Source organism: Synchiropus splendidus, chromosome 3, assembly GCF_027744825.2.
Source record: "Synchiropus splendidus isolate RoL2022-P1 chromosome 3, RoL_Sspl_1.0, whole genome shotgun sequence".
NCBI lineage: Eukaryota > Metazoa > Chordata > Actinopteri > Syngnathiformes > Callionymidae > Synchiropus > Synchiropus splendidus.
Window position 1 is genome coordinate 24,310,008 of NC_071336.1, and position 20,045 is coordinate 24,330,052.

General features: G+C 42.6%; 1 protein-coding gene across 3 annotated transcripts in view; it reads left to right on the forward strand.

The window, feature by feature from the left end:
• Positions 1-20,045, forward strand: part of kcnh2b (potassium voltage-gated channel, subfamily H (eag-related), member 2b) — a 213,104-nt gene that overhangs the window by 99,790 nt on the left and 93,269 nt on the right. For 2 of the 3 annotated variants that reach the window (XM_053858662.1, XM_053858663.1), the window contains exons 3-6: positions 11,590-11,745; positions 14,179-14,383; positions 14,708-15,033; positions 15,102-15,313. In XM_053858662.1, coding sequence (XP_053714637.1) covers positions 11,590-11,745; positions 14,179-14,383; positions 14,708-15,033; positions 15,102-15,313 — 899 coding nt within the window. Of the gene's footprint in view, positions 1-9,412; positions 9,512-11,589; positions 11,746-14,178; positions 14,384-14,707; positions 15,034-15,101; positions 15,314-20,045 lie in introns of those variants that run through there. The other variant, XM_053858666.1, reaches the window with a different exon arrangement.

The window sequence follows — 20,045 nt, forward strand, 5'->3', positions numbered from 1 at the left end:
CTGCTTGTTGCAATTTTGCATCGATGGCGCCTAAAAGGTTAAGAGATTGTTTAGCAAACCGTCCCTGAAAAGTAGTGAGGGTTTTCAGTATTCAGCCGCCACTATTATCCATCTCCATTTGAGAAACAAGTCAACGTGGTTGTCCAGGGGAAATATTTCTGTTCTTTCTTTGCATGAAGAAGAGGATTGGATTTTAATTCAGTTTTATTTTTTTCATCATTTTGGTTGCTCTGTTTTCAACCATAGATGACGCAGTGCAGTTTAATCCTGAACATTCTGTCGCCTCATTTACATTGCGTCGGAAAAAGTGACCTCACCGGTCGTGTCAAGCTCTGTAATTTAATGTTTGCTTCATTTTAATGCAAATCCCCCGGATCATTTTCGCAACTTACCAATTGTGAGTCCTCGGCATTGTTGAGCACGATGAAAGCCCCTAAATTTTCTATTCAAATGCCCTCAATTTCTCTATGAAAATAGCTCACGCAGCCCTGCTCGCTGCAGCTGCAGCTTCCCTCACAAGCACCTGGACTCCTCCATTCAGCCACATTATAGGGACATCAGTAAACCTCTGGATGTTTTTGCTGCCGTGGGAGGAAACCAGAGTGCCTGGTGGAACCCATCACACACACAGGGAGAACAGAATCACTCATGTCGCCCCTTCTGGCTGATATATGCACAGCATACAATACATCACAGTAGCCTCAGAGGTCGCACCTGTTCGAGGTGGCATTTCTAAATCCGCCACAAATATTTGAGTCATGCCACAGTCTGTTAATTGTACACGCATCGTGAAGCATCATCTTAAAGGATGAGGAGCGGATTTATCCAGAGCTGACGCTGACGCTACATTAGGTGTGATGACTGTCAGATGTGTTCCTGAGTGAGTGTTCTATATATAAGCTGGTATGAAGATGTGAAGTCTGGAAACACATCAACAATGTGTTTGTGTCGCAGCTGGGGGCCTGCGAAATGCTGCGCTCTGAGAAAATGAGATTTTTTTTTGTGTGTGTTGAATCTAGTACAAGCCTTGTTTAGATTATTAGTGTGAGTTACCTATCGAAGTCTGGATTCAAGTTTCCTCTGCTGCACCTTGTTGTTCACTTGACACATGTTGGACTTGACTTGAGAGAGACTCTTATCAAAACATGGTTCTCGGCCAGAAAGTGAACATCTGGACTTTAAATTATGGAGTCTGTCGCTGAACTTCTTAATGTACTGCAACGTGAAGAAGTCGGGGCGTAACAATTCATTTGAACACTGATGCGATGAGCGTCAAAGGATGCTGATACCAACCTCAGATCATTTCGAATGAAAACATTCAGAAGCTTTTAAGCCAAAAAAAATCTTGTCTAACAGTGAAATAGTGACCTGGATACTGGACTGCAGCAAAGCTTCCTAGATTTCCATTGTTTAATGGAAGGGAATAAATTTTCTACATTCATTTTCCGCCTTGTTAAACTACCTTCTTTGGTGGCCTCTGAAAATGTGGTGTGTTCGCTGCACATTGTCGCTGACTTCATCGATGGATAGCAATTCAAAAGCAAGCATTGAATAATCCGAGCCGCAACTCATTTGAAGTGGATGTGAACCGTGACATTTTGTGTGTCCAGAAACCAGGGCGACCCGACATGGTATTCCACACTCCCGAACGAATCTCTCAGTTTTATGATGATGAACGGCGACGGCCGCGAGGAAGGTCACTGATTGATCATTGAAATGGTGTTTGAGGTCCTAAGAGGCCCAGTAAATCATAATCACGCCCCCTGGCTGTGACAGTAATGCACAACCAGATATTTATAATTTTCAACTCAGTCGTGAAGCCGCGAACACATTTTTGGCAGCGCCTCTTCAACTCTGGCTCAGACGTCTGAGGAAGTCACTCCAAAGTCAAGTGTGTTTTAAAGAGTATTCCATGGCTTCATTGACAACACTGAGAGGGTTTTATTTACTCCCCACTGTAGCAGTGCAGGGTCTTTACATTCTGAGTCATCGGACCTTTCCATGAAGCAAGAAACGGCGTCCTTTTATACTCCACAAAAGGCTTTAATGATCAAGCCGGAAGGATCGGAAATTCCTCCGCAGGTACTTGTCTCGATACAATGGGCTCAGAAGACCCTCCATTTGGGGCACAAAGAAAAATGTCACCGAGGTTAAAGAAAATTGCGGCGGCCTCTGTCTCTGCCGGGGTATTAATTGAAGCGCTTCTGTGCAGGAATAGCGACATCAAGCAAATTTTAATGAGCCCTTTCCTGAAAGAATTCACATTTATTAAGTCGGTAGAGGAGCTCTGAGGTGAGCCCCTGTGCTCCGGATGTTTTTGGACTTACTTTACTTCATCTATGTGAATATACATGTATAAAAACCTTCGCAAAAAGCAGTTTTTCCAAGTGTACTATGACTGTACTTATTTTATACTAAAACAAAGGAAGTATTCTTGGAAGTTTACTTTTGACATACTAGTTAATAAAATTAACTTCAAATATACCACTTTTTTCTAAGGGATTTCAAATACATTATTGATGTGATGCAGAAGCAAAGGATCATGGGAGTGGGTGAATAGATTTGTTATTATTGTTCGATATATTTGCTCGGATTTGGGTTTGTTCTCATTTGACAGGTGCTGATAAGTGCTTTCATTGTTTTAATAAATAACTATTTGTCACTGTGAGTGTGACCCTCTGCTGTCAACCATAGGTGAAATGTATAGAGAAATACAGACATTAGTGAGTAATGTGAACGTTGCTGACCATATATGTTTGGGAAGTGAATGTGGGAGTTTTTGCCTTTAAATAATGTGAACTTTAAATATTCACTGAAAACATGAAATCTGGACGACAAGTATATACCTAGTATGTTAGTAGTAAAGTTCTTATATACTTACTGAATACTTGGAAGTAAACTTTATTAAACTAAAAAATTAGTTTATTTTAGTCTGAAGAACTATAGTAGTTTACTTTTTTTAAGTAAACTACTAGTATATGGTCATACAGTATACTAGTAGTATATGTATACTCAAGTCCACTTGATAAAATGAACTTGAAGTATACTGGTATACGTTGCAATCCTGGGCGACTCCTCAACCACCAGGGTGACCTTTTGTGTTCTGAAGTCTTTCTGTCGTTTCTAGCGGTGACATGTAATCTGCAGCCTTTGTTTCTCTTCATACCTGTAAACACGGAAGCGTCAGGTTTCTCCTGTTTCCCCGGGAAGACGCGCTGACCTCCACAGACACAACTTCCCATGTTCGCGCCGCTGACATGTAATCTGTTAAAAGGAGTGCGTGTGACGTGAGCTCGGCCGGGGGAAGCTAAGCAGCTGTGCTGCGTGTTTCTCTCATGTTGTCATTACCGCAGACGTTTGGACAGCTCTGCTATTGATCCTTCACAGGACACCGTGACACTGTCACGTACAGTGGAGGAGCGCGGAGACACGGCTGCTCCCCGCGGAGACTCATTATGGCTCGTGTCACCAGAGAGCCGTGATGACTTTATTGAGCGTCTTTGTCGAGAAAGTTTAAAGACGCGGTTTATGTAAAAATGTGTGGAAGTCAACCGACAATTGTTTCTTCTTCTTGATCTCCATTTGGAGTGTGAAGGGTTTGGATGTGCGGCCTGCAACGGTTTGTTTTGTGCCGCAAGCAGCTGCTGTGGTAAATAATCACATTTAAAAGATGCCTGATTTTATGAAGAAGCTTTATGGGTTTTTATTTGCAAAACACGTGACTAGAAAGGTGGAAGTAAAACTGCAAGGCCAGACCAGGAAATAATATAATAATAAATCAAAATAATCGTAATAAAAATGTAAAAGTGTAAAATGAAATGCATGGAATCATGGAAAACAGACTTCTCTTGAGTGAAATGTCATGCAAAGTTATGCAAAGATTAAGTTATGCAAAACAAGGTAAAATATGAAAACAAGAAATTCATATTGATTTCACTGTATGAGTTGGCAGCAAAAATCTAATTTATTTGACCTGCCTTTTTTTCCACCATTAGAAGATTACTTCATTATTATCTTTTTTCCGTGATTTCATTGTAGTTTGATGGAAAATTTAACAACCAAATGTAAAAAATAAAATGGTTACATTATAGTAATAATAATTACAATAATAAAAGTAACTGCATATTCTGCAACATAAATTTGAGGTAAATAATTGTTTCAGATTTCCAGTCATAATCAATAAAAAAGGCAAACAAATATACAGGAAAGAAATGCTTTTGTGTAGGAATAAAAATAAATAAATAAATAAATCTCAGTGATGACTATTAAAAGACATTATATTCAACCTCACAATTTCAGAATGAGACAAATTCATAGTGGTCAATGTGAATGAAAATTCTAAATGGAAAAACAGCATTTCAAGCGTTGTAGCTCTTTTCATGATGTACAGGGAAAGTTCCCCTGGACTGCAATGTTCTCAGATCTGTTCTGGGCTGTTGATACACGCTTTAAAAAAAAAATGAAAGAAAGAATATTACGTTTGATGACTGTGGGTAATATAAGAATAACAATGCAATGTATTTTCTAAAAAATATTGTCAGTTAAAGCAGTCAACATTTGGATCGAATGCCTGGCAAACATATCCTTTGAGTCACGGAAGAGAAAGGAGCTCCACTAAACTGAACCCCCACAGACTGTGGCACTTTCAATTTGAACAGTGTAATTCACCCCAACAACAAGGCTGAATTTCATATCTCCTGATTTGTCTCTGGCTTCGCAAGTTTCCCTCAAGATGAAGAGACCATCATTACGGTGGTACATGATTGAGAAGAGCAATTTCCTCCTCTTCTCCTGCCCCGGCTGCTGACACCTGTGACCTTAGCTCTAACATTGAGGCATCTTTCGTCCAGAATGGCCTTGGTCCTGCTAATATCAGATGACCATGGAAACAAACCGCTGGGTGGATGACGACCTCTGGCCTTGGCAGAAATCCATCCACCGATCGACTTGTAATCAAGACTTCAATCTGCGGCTTGTTTTTTTTTTTGTCTTCCTTCTTCTTTGGAGGGAAGGAGGATCAGACCTGTAATGACTGCTCTGGGAGGAAACCACTGACTGGCTTAACGTGTCAATAGCCTGTCAGCTGAAGAAAGGATGGTCACCGATGGCTCAATACTCGCCGGGAAATTAAAAGCTTCCAAAAATAACCCGCGTAACTGAGCCAAACATGCTTTATGGTGGTACAGCAGAGAAACCAGTTTTTCGGAAGTGGCATTGTTCTAGTGCCCTCTAGTGGTATCCTCCAGAACTGCCCCAACAATAGCCTTAACATGAGATTCATCTACAGGTTTCACAAAAAATATGTGACTGAAATGATGCTCATATATATGTATTTATATATGTACAAGCTTATTGTACTCCAAAGTGTTCAATAAGCTTACCTATTTATTATAGTTTTTTTTTCATGGCTCCTCAAGACAGTCCCAGTACATCCATTATTTATTACATTGTTTATTATTATGTATTACTATGCATTACTGATCTCATTATTTCAGTATCAAGTTTGAGTTTTCTCCTTCTGTTGTGTCCTTCAGCAAGACTACTTTGTGTTTGTCATGATGTTTTAAATACGTGGGGATTGTCTTTCTCCCCCAGCAGCTTCTCTTCTGTGCTTCCAAATGATCAGAATAACAATGGATTGAAGTTGCCACTGCTTTGTTTGTCGCCGGTTTGTTGGCTGTATTTCGATGGGGATGAAGTGAAAATGATGAGTGTGTTGCTGGACAGCGCATCGCTCCAGCCGCCACTTACCTCTGAACAACTATCCATTGTGTGTCATTTGTCTCTATTACACGTGAAGCTGTGCTGATGCATTGTTGTGTGGAATAGTTTGTCTTTCCACGTCGGCTCGAATGTGGGAGAACGTTGAGGGTCAAAGTGTGCTTCTGCGTGTGTGTTGGTGTGTGTGTGTGTGTGTGCTCCAGTGAAGATGGAGTGATGTTACATCATTTATCAGAGGACAGCTGCTGGCCAAGATCAGAGGAAAAAGGGAATGCTGCTTTTAAATGAACAGCTTGGATGGCTCACTCTCTCCCTCACACACACACACCAATTTATTCTGTCAAGCAGTTCGGCGAGCTGCTCTCTTGACTACACACTTGTAAAAGCAGCAGAGCCAAATTAATGAATGGGAAGACTCGAAGGTGTGTTTTTGTGTGCGAGTGCTGTCGAGACTTGGAGTCATTACCGACCAAAAGACAATGGCTGTGATGCTTGGAAACCTGTCTGCATTTTTTTTTCTGCATTTAAATCAAGGAAGTACTGCTCACCCTTCTTGTTTATAAGGAACCTCTCGTACAAAACACTCTCCAGCGATTCAATTAAAATGTTATTTATGAATTGTATTTAATGCACACAATATTTATTCATATTTTTAACTCGGTCCTTGCATTGCTCCAAACCTGGTTTCCTTACACTGAGAATCTTCCACTTTAAGTTGTAGATTTCTATTGTTAACGTGGCTCAAAAACATGAATGAAAAAGGACGTTTTGATTCCATCTCGTTTATCACCGCTGAATCGCAGCAACTATCGAGGCAGTGACGCGCTGCCCTCTGCTGGTCGCTGCCTATACTACAGCATTACACTACAGGCCTCGGCAGAGGAACCTGAAAGATGGAAAATCATCTTCATCACTTTGAGCGACCTTGTTTGTTTGAGCGTGAGAGCCTCAAAAGAGAACACCAGACTCTGGTCTAACTGAGAGAAACTTGGATCAGGATGCATGTTTACAAGTAAGAGCAAAGATTTATTGGGTCATGGATGGCGCTTTGTGTCACTTCTACAACTTCATCGCGGTTAGTCAGGCAGGGAAATTCGCCTCAGCTTCTCTGTTACTGTAATTATCCACTTCAGTTTGCAGAGAACGAATGAGGATAGATTTGTTCTTCCAATGAATCAGTCTACTGAGCTGATATTGTCTTTGACTTGTTTGAGGAACAGCTCCACTGAATCCATGACCATGGTTTTCAGTTGGTCATGTGGAAGGTCATCTCCAGGGTGGACGTGAATCCCTGCTTTATTCTGAGGTGTTTGTGTGACACAGCCCGGAAAACAATATCGACACAGCGAAGGCACAAGCTGATGACCGTAGAAAGAGCCCAATATTCACAGTGAGGCAAGAACACAACACCCTAAGGGAGTAAAACCTGCAATGGAAAACCCCTGGGCAGAAGCCAGGAGGAGAAAAATATATGATGACTCATGCAAAAGGAGGGACAAACACAAAAGTCCAGTTTCAGAGGGCACAGACCAGGAAGTGGCTTTGAGTGAGGTTTGATCGGTGCGGTAGGATCAGTGGATCGTGGTGGAGCTGAGAGGAGAGAAGCTTCTGATGAAACTATTCCAGTGTCTCCCTAGTACTTTGAACTTGTCTTTTATCTTGTAGCTAGTATGGCCTCTTTGGAGACAGACATTAGTGCTCCCCCCTTGCACCTTTCAGCGGGAGGTCATTTGGGAATTCTGGCTCTGATGGTCAGCAGCAAAATGAGGTGTATAGTGATAACCATTGTTAATATTCTGAGCCTCACCTGAGCTCACCAGAGACATCATGTACATCTGCCTCGTCCGTTTGGGTCACGGCTGGGATGACTTAATTTCCTGACTTTTTGATTTCTCCCTTCATCCCAGCTGGCATCTGGGCTCCTGACAGAGAATCATTTACACTCACATTTTCACTTGGAGTCTAGAATTAACAGCCCTAGTTTGCCTGGTGAGGGTGCCAACGACTGGGTCAGCATGGCCTTTTAATCGTCCAGTCTGTTGCCTCCTGGAACCGTAATGGAGAACTGTCCTCTTCTGGCTGGGATCCTCAGCTATTTATTACTGCTGGAGTTCTTCATGAATCTTAAACTCGGCTGCTCTGGAGTAAAATGACTCGGGGTTCTGGTTGTAACACGCTCTGTGTTCTGGAAAGCATCTTGAGTTTTAAAGTAAAGGTGCCCTTTTCCGTTTGCAACATTTACTGATAACGGTGTCATTTTTCACCGGTCCCACAATAAGTCTGCCTCTTAAACCTCTCGCAGGAATGTAATAACTCATATACACAAGGAGTCCAAATTTCAACCCTTCAACTTGAAATTTAAATTTCAGGAAACAGAATGCACTGTCAGTCTCCATTGTATTTTCTCTAAGCTAATTTTATCAAAATACTTCTCTCTTTCACACTCTGTTTCTTCTTCATGAAACACAAACATCATCCTCTTACAGAACATTTCCAGCTTATTTAACACATAACATAGTTATTTACTGTTGTTATTATTGTTATTATTATTATGAAACACTTTAAACAAGTGTTTAATCCAATTATAGGCTAAATATGTGCTGCAAAAAATGCGAGTCTGGACCTCATTTGGCCTGCGACCCTTGAGTTTGAGCCCACTCTCTGTTGATCCTCTCATTTACCTCACTGCTTGTCTTCCTCTTTTGCTCCTCAACGTTCTCAGTCCATTCCTCTCTTCTCCCCTGGAGTCCATCCGAGCACTGCTTTTGTCATTCACACATCTATTTTTGGAGACAAAAGGTGGCGTTTCTGACCGTGTTTAAAACCTCTTCAAGGACAAAAGTGTTCCTGGTAGCATCCTCTAGATTTGTGTGGATCTTTGTCCCTCACTGGCAGTTTTGGGATGCGTTTGGTATTAATCTCCCTCAGCTTTACAAATCGGCATCACTGAGTCAGATTAGCAGCCGATACACACTGAATTGGAGTCCTTCCAAGCGGCGCACTTAGATGAAGGCAGTTGCCCTGTTAACCTGAGAGCAGGGTCAACTTGGATTTGCCTCCCGAGTGGTCGACAACGTGCTTAGAAGATATCTTTAAAACAAGCTGACTTGTTGACTTTTTTTTTTTTTTTTACTGGCACTAGAGCGTCGCAGGAGTGGAAGTGAAATCCTCTTTCATCCATGTTTAATCCAAACCTGCAGTGGTCCTCCTCCGACTCACATCTGTTATCCCTGAACAACAGTCACATGTGCTCTACTAACACAATGACAATAGGCTGATGGAAACTACATCTTACTCATGTGACAATGACTAATGTTCTACCACTGAGTACTGTGGTTTTTTTTAAACACAATTTTAGTGCCATTTGGGTCACTTTGTTTGACCAGCTAAGAGAGCTGGACCAGGACACGCCAGCGATGGCAGGGCAGTCCCCATCACAGGCTGTGTTTAACCAGCACATGAATGGACATGACAGCCTGTGAATGAACATGTGTCTGGGCTGCCACGGCCACATGTGCATGCAGAGATGCGGCGAGCCAGATATGGCCAGATGGTGTAATCCCTTAGTTTTGCCCGTGTTTGATATTTTTCCCTCTACTGAGTTGGGATTATGCTGCCGTCCAATCGGATTTGGCCCCACACAAGCGATGATGTGCGATGAATGACGGCGAGGTAGGCGTGCAGAAGACAAATGGTGCGGTGGATTGTTTAGTTTTCTTCGCGATTCTGTGTCCTTATACCCTGCTGCGGCTGCCGTCTGTGCAGGCTGATACCAACCGTCACTTCTCAGGTAGGAGATGATCAGCTCGGTGTGATTTGCCGGAGGCTAGAACAGTGGTATTGAATCGATTTTACTCATGTGGTTTTGAGGCCCATGGAGGAGGGACCTACTCTGGACAATAACAGTGTCTGAATTTTATACATGAAATGAATGGATGTTAACACTTTTAGCCAACATGTTATTCAACAGTAGGCGAAGAGCACTCTAGTCTGAACTACTAGTTGTCAGGAATGTGGCACCAGTAAACTTGCTTAACCCTTATCTATTAGTTAGCCACCGTTTTCAGTCAGTATTTGTGAAGCTGAACCTAAAGAAATAAACCTTAAGAGCAGCAGCAAGTTTTCTTTCAGTGCATCTTCCCAGTGCATTATGGGTTGACTGTAGAAAGGCACTGTGTGGTACTGAAGTGCCCACTGCAGAACTACATGTAACAAATGTTGTAAATCCCATGAACTGTATATCACAGTTCATCAAACTGCAAAATTTAAGATAAACTATCAGGGAGGATGAGCTGGAGAGGCTCTATAAACTCAGTGTTTTCTGTTGAGCCGTGTAAGTATAAACAAAAGCAGCAAGTTTGGGAATAACTAGAGGAAGTCCTGCAGCAATGAAGAGTAGCAGCAAGAGTGAGAGGAACATTTTAGAATTAGCTGAGTCAGATGATACTGAGCTTGTCACTGGGATCGACTGCATAGAGACATGTGGGGAACTTTAGCGTCAATGTCACGGGGACCAGATGATTTGGACACGTGGAGAGGAGAGACAGAGATGGACTAAGAATGTTTGAGATGAAGAAGATGAAGCCAACCTACAAAGTTCATAGATGTTCATGAGGAGTTATTCAGGTGTGCTGCATGGTGCTTTTCTACTGTAAGTTCTAGGGCTCCTCCCCACAGAATGACCGGTTCTGACTCGGGCCTTGTTGGTTTTCCTTGAGACAAGTTCATTATCACAGGGATCAAGGTGGTGATGAACGTTGCATCCCAATCACGTTGCAGCGGTTCATCTCTGCATGAAAACAATGGACGCCTCTTCGGTTAGTGGCTTTTAGCCTTACTTTCAAGAAGGGTCAAAACAGAATAAAGATGTCAACATATTGGATGATGAGCCAATATGGTGGCTCTACTCACATCTTTGGTTTACTTTACAGCGTGAATACAGATGTTTTCGCCTGTGTGTATTCCCAGTGTTCCCGGCGCTCCGCCTCCACAGCCGGTCTCTGCTGTTACTCATCACACCATATCGAACACTGGGAAAAATTATATTGGCCTGATAAGACGAATGGCAGCATGATGCGACTTGATCACTGAGTTTGTTCCCGTAAATGCTGTTTTTCTAGTTCGGATGTGATGTGATGTATCCTTTGAAGACGGTACACAGAAATCCCTGACTTTCCTATGGTGTAGACTGCACTGCCTAATGACCAGAGCTGCTTATGTGCATACAAAATCTTAAATTTAGTGGGTGCAGCTTTTATTGGGGTGCGTTCAATTAGTCCGGAAATTACGGTAACTGGGCGGCACCATGCATAGCCCAGTTATTCTTCGCTTGGGCTGTGTCCACAATGATATTGTCTTCACTAAAGAACCAAAATTCTCACTGGATAGCTATTATGATGTGCTAGGAAATGTTGCTACCGTTCTATGCTCCACCTCGATTGCAAATCATATTGCACATATTTTGTTATATAATTGGGACAACACTCAACAGTTCATGTACAAGGGTTGGACAAAATAATGGAAAGACCTTAAAGCTAAAAAAGCTGATCTCAAGTGTGCCATTTTAATATGTGATATTCCATCATATTTTCATTCACTTATGTCCCGGACTTGTGTCAGCTGACCTGATGGAAAGCTCCCAGCTGCTCACAGTAACGCAGACTATTTTTTATTTTGACAGTCATGCAGCGGATTAATAATGAACACGACCTCATCAGGAAGATTGTCTGAGCGGGATTTTAATCAAAAGTTTATGAAGAATGTTAAAAAAGAATAATAATGAAAAAGGGCTTTTTTTGTCAGCCTACTTCAATCCTATCAATGGCGGGCATTGGATCCTATTGTGCTGAACTCTGCTGTGCTCCACAGGACAGTGCATGCTGTGCATGGTGGACGTGGTGCCGGTGAAAAACGAGGATGGCCTTGTGATTATGTTCATCCTCAACTTTGAGGTCATGACTGAAGAGGATCTTCTCCACCACAAACAGGAGCTGAACCACCGCCTGCCCACCTGGCTTGTAACAGGTGAGATCCCACTTCAGTCCAGGCGAGAGAAGGAAATGCTGAGCAAGCGACTCGTCTCTTTCTCACTCGATAATCCTCTGCCCTTTTCTGATTCAAAAAGTAATTTCAGGGAATAAAGTCTCAGGAGTCAAGATGTATACCTGAACTCTTAGTGGACTTCAATAGCCTCCTGCTAGAAGTACAGTCATACAACCGGGATTCATGCCTCAAATCTTTTTCTGTTTCTTCTGCTTGCTCCATTGTGGTTCTATTTCAACGTCTGGATATTAAAAGGACGACCTGCGTCACCATCACCTCCAGTCAAAAAACTCCCTTTGCACCTAGAGGTTTATGTTTATGTCAATCATTAGCTGAGCTAATAGATGTAGAAGAGAAACAGCAGTGAATTGTCATCAACCTGTTGTTACTTTCATATGTACCATCCTGAAAACTGAAAACCAATGGAAAATACTGGGGTTACAGTATTTCAACAGGCTGCTATCACTGAAGCATATAATGCCTGACCACCCATCCTCCAGTGAGTGCCTAACCCTGACACACTGCTCCCTTCTTGGCCACCAAGATAGTCACTTAGGTGCGCATGAACGATGGCCTCACAGTGAAACTCAAGTCGAGTCCAATGAAAACTTATTTTTGACTTTATTCTGACAGTGATTGAAGGACAATCCAGGACAGTCATGCTGACAGTCTGAGTTCTTTTCCCCATGTAAATCCCCTGTATAGATGAATTAAGGATTCCAGCATGAGCCGCACCTTTATAGAGATTATAGAACACTCAAAATATTACCCAGACAGGGCAAACACTGGACACTACACAGTTGGATTGGACAAGAACATGGCCTCAAATGTATCACTACAAAGATCTGTGCAAGGTCACTGCCCAGAGTGGAGGTTCAATACACAAAAAAACCTGAAGGTGAAAAAAAAGCGCCCAAAATTTCATACTATCACAAAGGCTTATCTTCTGTTGCAGCCAGGGATTTGCATATCTCTTTTAACTGGTTCTCTGGTTTAAATTTGTAATCCAGAAAAGTAGTAATTATTGACATTAGTGTACGTTGGTTGGGCAGCAGTGTTGCCATAGCAAAGAACTACAATTTAGTGGATAGAAAACAGCGATAAATTTAAACTACAATTACGAACCAATCAGAACGTGCCGTCGTGTGACTCATCACATGGCAGTATTTCCAGGCTTAACAGGAGCTCGTTCTGTTGTTAGGTTTCAAGTCAAAAGTTTCTTGGTTGGTCGCAACACATTCTCGGTCCCGTGGTCTGATATGTTGCCCATTGCGTTGCATGTTGACACAAGCAGAGACAGGACCGCCCTCCGCGCCATATGCTGATACCGTGGGTAGCGCACATCGTAGAAGACAGGTGGAGGTTGAGGTTAGGGTTTGTTATGGGATGGTGCTCCTTTACCGCTGCATGTTTTGTGTCACGTGGTATGTAAAGAGCTTATCAGTCTTGCTTATCCGTCAGTAAGGAGAGCGACATTTGGGGCTACACATACAATGTGACATCCAAAATCATGCAGTGTCAGTTCAGAGGTCTTTCCATCAAGCAGCCGAGAGGTGGACGTTTTAGTCTAGTGAGACACATTATTGATCCCTTGACCCTTTGTTCTGAGTACGTTGGGTAAGTTAAGTAATATTACTGTAGGTAGCCCCATTTGAAAGGCTAAATTACTAATGTCCTTTCACATTCCAATCTACGCCAAGGTGATGCTTCGTCTTGCCAACGCTGTCGATAAATTTTAAAAGACGGAGAAGCCCTTTAAGGAAGCACATAAATTGGCCCCTTTACTGAAGCAAAAGTCACCGGGCCGTGGTTTCCAAATGAAAATCTCTCTCCCCTCTAATAGAGAGGCAGCGCGGACATAGGCTGGATTCAGACAGAAAAGGTAAGAGGAGCACTCAAGAGTGACTGCAGTGATGTATCTCTTAAGGTTTCCAACGATACTGAATGCTTGTGCACGAAACATGATCATTACATGGGAGCAAACTGAGCAGGTCAACTTGAGTATAGCGCATTAGCGGAATGATAGGCGAGCCAGATTATAATCCAGGAGCCAGGACAACTTGTTTGTTCTCCACAGAGCACAAGGTTGTGCTGATATCTACTGCATCATTTTGACTCCCCAGATCACTTCCAGTAAATGTTTGGCTCCTGAATCATCTGGGCCTTCAGTGTTCCGCAGGGATGTAATGAAATGGGACACTAATATTATGAGGTTGACCCTGAATGAGTTTTTTTTTTTAACTTTAAATCATAGACAAAATCTAATCAGAGTTGCTGCCCTTGAAAAGATTGCTTTTGATGCTGTGTTTTTCTGCTTCACTGACCTGATTCCCAACTCTCTCCCTGCATGACCTTTCCTGCTCTCGATATATCTCCTGTCCTGTTTAGTCTTATCATCGCGCTTTCCCCCCACAGGTCGTCCAAGAGGCTTCAAGTTGCGTCTTCCACTGCTGCGCTCCCTCTCCAACAGCAAGGTGTCTCTGGACGACGCGGAGGCCGGACACATCCCCACTGCCACGCCTGTCCCACTGCACGCAGACCACTCGAGTCACGAGACGCTCGGCCTGGGCGAGTTCCTGCCGTCACCGCCGGAGCAGCAGGAGTCAGTCGGAGGAAGCAGGTAGACGGCGAGGACCACGCAAACTCAGAACCTCAAATCCATTCTTGAACTAAGTTCAGAAAACTGCTGTAGTTGTCTCTTTTACAAAAGATATCCCCATCAAGGAACTAACCAAAACAAATCCAACCATGGACCAAAGCCATAAGTCAACATCCACATTGACTCAGTGATTAGTTTGCAATGAACAGTGTTGTTGTCTCACTTGGTTTGAACTTATGTCGAGCAGCTTTGGTTTCCTGAGGTTACAAGCCCCTCCAACACATTGGGTAAATCTGAGTAGACCTTCATTCCACCATCCTGCTCAACAACAATATCTGCTTCTAGGTCGGCACAAGGTTGGCCGGAAGACCACCTGGAGGACCGACGCACCTTACTGAGCTCAGTACCTCCAGAACTGCCGCACCCGCTTCCTCAACCCGGCACCCACCTGGTGGGCCCCCTGACCCAGTCGTCCCCCTGCGTAGCACCGCACCACCACCGCCTGAGCCTCAACCAGGACGCCTCCGGCTCCAACTGCTCTTTGTCACACAGCCGCTCGAGGGAGAGCTTTCACAGCATGCGTCGCGCCTCCTCCGTGGACGAGATTGAGGCCATGAGGCCGGACTGGGACCGGAAGAACCGGAGAGCCAGCGTCCGACCGGGCAGCACTGGTAAGCAGAAGAGAAAGACTTTATTCCCTGTCTCTCCTGCCTTCATGTCGCGACACGTTCCTCTTCAGGTGCGGTCAACAGCAAGTCCAACATACTGAACTCCACATCCGACTCGGACCTCATGCGATACCGCACCATCTCGAAAATCCCTCAGATCACGCTCAACTTTGTGGATTTCAAACCAGACCCGCTCATAGCTCTGCCCACCGGAGAAATGGACATCATAGCGCCGTGCAAGCTGATCGACCGGACGCACAACGTCACAGAGAAAGTCACTCAGGTAGGACTGCTGGTTTGTGTGGACGGATGCTGGGGAAGGTTATTGAAGAGGTGATGCTTTGATGTTTCTTTGTAAACGCAGCTGATGTTGATGGTGGTGATTGGCAGCTCAGATGATGTGTTCTCACTAAACTACTGGAGGTTGAATCGGTCAGTTTGACATGTAATAGTCTGTGATGTTAAAAATGTTGGATCTCCTGGCTGCGGAATATTAGCATGTGGTTAGCTTGTGATATGCTTGTGATCATCTTGTGTGTTGTTGGCCTACGTTCAGATAGAGGTATTTAACTCTTTGGCTAAATAAGTATCAAAGTGCAAAGTATCAAATTCAGATCTGATTTCAGAGCCTGAATCTTTCATACTAACCCAGTGTTGTCCCCTGCACCACAGGCTCCGAGGCTACTCACTGGTGAAGTAACATATGTCTGGGGCAAAAGTAGCTAAAAAACAATAGTCTTTAGTATGCACAGGCTCCAACTATGGTGGCCTGAAGTGGACAAAAAGTGTGAGAAAAGAGCGATTCAAGAGCTTCATTGCTCGGTCTGAGAAAGGATAACTATTTATAGAAGTTGCTTCAGGTTCTTTGATTTCCAGCGCCTTCAAAAGACAATTTGATATAACTGCAATATTAAGATGCTGCAGTGTCAGTACACTTAATGTATGAGAAGTTTACAGTACTTTCATATATATATTACAGAATCATTCACTTAAATTAACATTTATTTTTGTTTTATTTTCATTATATTGAATGTCAATTCAAATGGCTAAATTCGCATCAGTATTTAAAACCTTTATAACCTAGCTAAAACTTTATTTATACACTTTATAACCCGCCACCACCAAATCCCACACTACCAGCCGAGATCCAAACTTGAGAGCCCTCTATTATGTCAAACCGCTTTAGCTCTTAGCTTAATCGCCGCATTAGTGTTTCATGATTAGCGGTTTAATTGTACTGTTCAGTCTCCATCCATATTAATTGAGGGATCATCAGCCACCGACTACTGAACGCTCAATCACATTTTAGCACTTTAGTTGATCAGCATGTAATCTTTGGTTGAGCTTAATCTCGCTGTTAGCGCTTCTGTTGCTCTTGCTAGCAGCACAGGCCGCTGTCTAACTGGGGCTTTATGAAGCATTAGCTTGATGTTGAGACGCGTGTGTGTCATAGTTGCCTTTTGTTCTTGTTGTTTGGAAGGAAACCCGAAGCAAAGGTCACCGAACTGTGGACTACTTTTGCTGTGTCATCATGGCTACTATGCTATATATTGCCTTAATATTCAAGCTGCGATAGCATGTGGGACTGGCTCCGCCACTGTATTAGCTTCCACCATTCCATCGCAGTTCATAGCCTCATATATGGTTCTCAACTCAGATCACAAGTTAGCCTCAGAATGTAGAACTAAATGTCATGAATAAAAATCTGCGTGATGAAAGTGAGACATTAAAATGAAACTGATGTTGCCAGAACAGTGTCACACCTGTGTGTCACTGCCTGAATGGACGTCACCCACACAGCTGCTCGACATCACCTCCTCGGCTCCCCCACGTGTTTCTGGGTCTGGATGCCTGGTTGGTGTCTTGTCACTCAGCATGGCATCAACGGTGGGACCTGCTTCACCAGCTCCAACAGCTGGGAAATGATTGCATTGTAAAAAATAAATGTGCTGTTGCGTTAATAATTCCACACTTCAGAGATGGAAAATCGACCCCCTAGCAGGCGTCTGCGGGGACCACGGCATCTTGACGTAGACGCAGAGAACGCGTTCTAATTTCTCAGAGTCGTAATGGGGAGAGAGCAAGGGCACTTTGTTCCGAACATGTTCTGTCCTGCATCAACATGAATGTGGAACAATGGTTGCCCCTCTTTGAAATACATGCCGAGTCCAATACCTCCCTATCATTGTAAAGTAATGCATTAAAGATTAATGTATTCTTGCATCGTAACCATTAGTTGCTAAGTGGTGAGCTATACACTGGATACATCCATTGACTATAAGTGGGATGAATCTTAGTCTTCAGATTAAGTTAGAGAAGTTTTTTTCTGCTTGTTTATTTGCTTTTCTGTTCATCAGAATTTGGCCAAGTTGAAGGTGAGTTGTTGAGGAAGTAGTCTGGGTATGAGGTCGGGCCAGGACTCACTAAGTGAAGCAAACCAGGCTTGGATTGTTTGGACTCACGATGGATAGATGAGGTTTCATGAAACAGTGTCCTGATTTTCAGAGGCCACCAGATGGCACTGTCTGCTGTAAAATGTTTGGATTCAAACAACTAATTCAATGAAACCTAACACCATTTCTAAAAGAACACCACCATCATGTGGCCTCTGAAAATCGTGACACCTGCAATACTGTTTCATGATGGCTCATCTACCCATCACTAGGTTGGAGAGATTCTGTCAATGATGACAACAGATCTCTATGTATTGGTCAGAGATCAGAAAAATCTTGAGCAAAACATAGGCTTCAGAAATGTATCAGTGATGCCCTGGAAAAGCTTTTCTTCTTTGCAACAGTGTTTAAAAACATTATGTGAAAATAATGGCCACCAGTGAAGTGAGAAACACTGTTCTTAGTTAACAGAATTAAAGCCGGAGTAGACAACAGAATATATTGTGCAGTTGGTATTATCCTCATGGATTATATGCCTCTCAATTCTTCCCATTGGTAATCCGTATTAATGTTAGCGTGGATGGATCATCAGGGCAAACTGAATAAACATGTTCATATTGGTGGGGAAACAAGTTACAAAACAAAGATTCACTGCTGTGTGGTGAGTACCTCTTACTTATTTCTGCATGGCAGATTATTTTGTACAAAACTCTAGAAAATAAAATGAATGAATTATACAGTTTCTCTGGTGGTGGGTGGGTTCATTATATATATATATATATATAAAGGATGAAATAAAAAGCCAAAACCTAACTTTATTTAACAAACATTTTTATGTATACTTATTGGAGAAAATCTCGTAAGATAATAACTAAAAAGTTAAGTGAAATTAATATCTAAAAAAGGTTAAGGGAATTACAAAACTTCACATTATGAAAGGGTCAGCACTGACCATTAGTATGCTCAGGACATGAACTTGCAATTTAATTCTATGCAGCTTTCTGCGTCCCGGATTGTGTTCCTGTCTCCGTCCAGCAGGTGGCAGCGTTTTCCCATGATCCTTTTTCCACTTTCATTCCCAAAACGACTACGGGCAAACACGATGAATAATTGAAAACACTGCATGAAACCTCAGAAACCTCGCTCATTTGGAGTGACCTCTAGCAGTGTCCTGCTTTTGCTCAGGCGGCTGGCTTAGTCAACGCTCTCCCAGAATTGACTCCTCACTGCACCGGCAGATGGACGAGATGAAGATGAATGAACCGGCATGAAATATTGCCACCGAAAAATGACTATTTCATACGTGTTCGTTCAAACAGCCTTATTCATCAAAGCGAGTCAAGCGTCCAACGTCCATCTGCAGTTAAACAAGCTGGACATGTTTGCGTCATAAACATCAGGAGATTACTCATGTCGTTTACTTATTTATTTATTTTTGTTAAAAATCGCGCTCAGTTTTTGTTAGTTGGGGTCACGGTCCCGGCAATGCTGAAGGCAGAAGTGTAGAAAGCAGTCTCCACTTTGACTACTATGTTGTTGAAGAAACAGACAAGAAAACAATATTATTTACATGTATACAATATTTTATGCATTTAAAGGAAATCATAATGTAATTATTTTATCTGGAGATTAGGATCTGACATAACATATATATTTCTTTATTATTTAATGTATAGGTCATATATTAGATCCAATAATCGTTATAAAATGTTATATTTTTTAAATTACATTAGAATTCTTTGCTGAATAAAAGGAAGACAGTATATAAATTTACATATGATTAAATTATGATTGAAAAATGGTTTAAGAAAAGACTGCAAGCAAACAAAACAAAAGCAAGCATGAGTAATAATGTGATTTTTGCAAAGCATGGAACAATTCACATGGAAATGTGAATGACAATTTAAGTTAAAAAATAACAATTATTATTGTAATGACAAGTAGTGAAAATAAGCGCTTTTTTTAATGTTAATGTTCATGTTAATTGTAATTTACAATTAAACTCAAGTCTGTATTTTGCTTATGAAGTAGTAGTATTCAATTGAATGCAGTTGTTTCTGAAGGATATTAATCCTTGCATACAGGAGCTGGGTCTTTGTTGTGTAGAGGCCAGTAAGTAGCTGGCTGGACTGACGGGTCTGATCGATGGTTTGACAGGATGAAATCTGAAAGGCCCGCGTCAAGCCACGCGGCAAACTCCGAGCCGGATCTCTCTACATGGCGCGTGAAAGACTCAGCACCGCTCCCCAAGTTTTGGACGTTAATGACCGTCCACAGGATTCAAGCACGATTAGATCGCCTTCTGCTGACGAAGGTCATGTTCCACTGGACACATTTGTCTGCGGGATTCCAGTGTACGAATCACTCAGATGTAAAAGCTGAGAGTTCCACGGTGGACTCAGTTCTGCGCCTGTGGAGCATCTTTTCATCATCCTGTTATACAGGAGGAAATGATGAACAGAGGTGTCTCGGCTGTGCCAACACACTCCCAGCACTATACAAGGCAGTCCCACACACACGTGAACTGCCAGCTCCATGTGTACATTAAGAGCGTGCCGCGTCTGCGCTGTCACATTTGTCTGCACGCTGGGATCCGATGGAGCCGTGGATGGTTCGCACCAA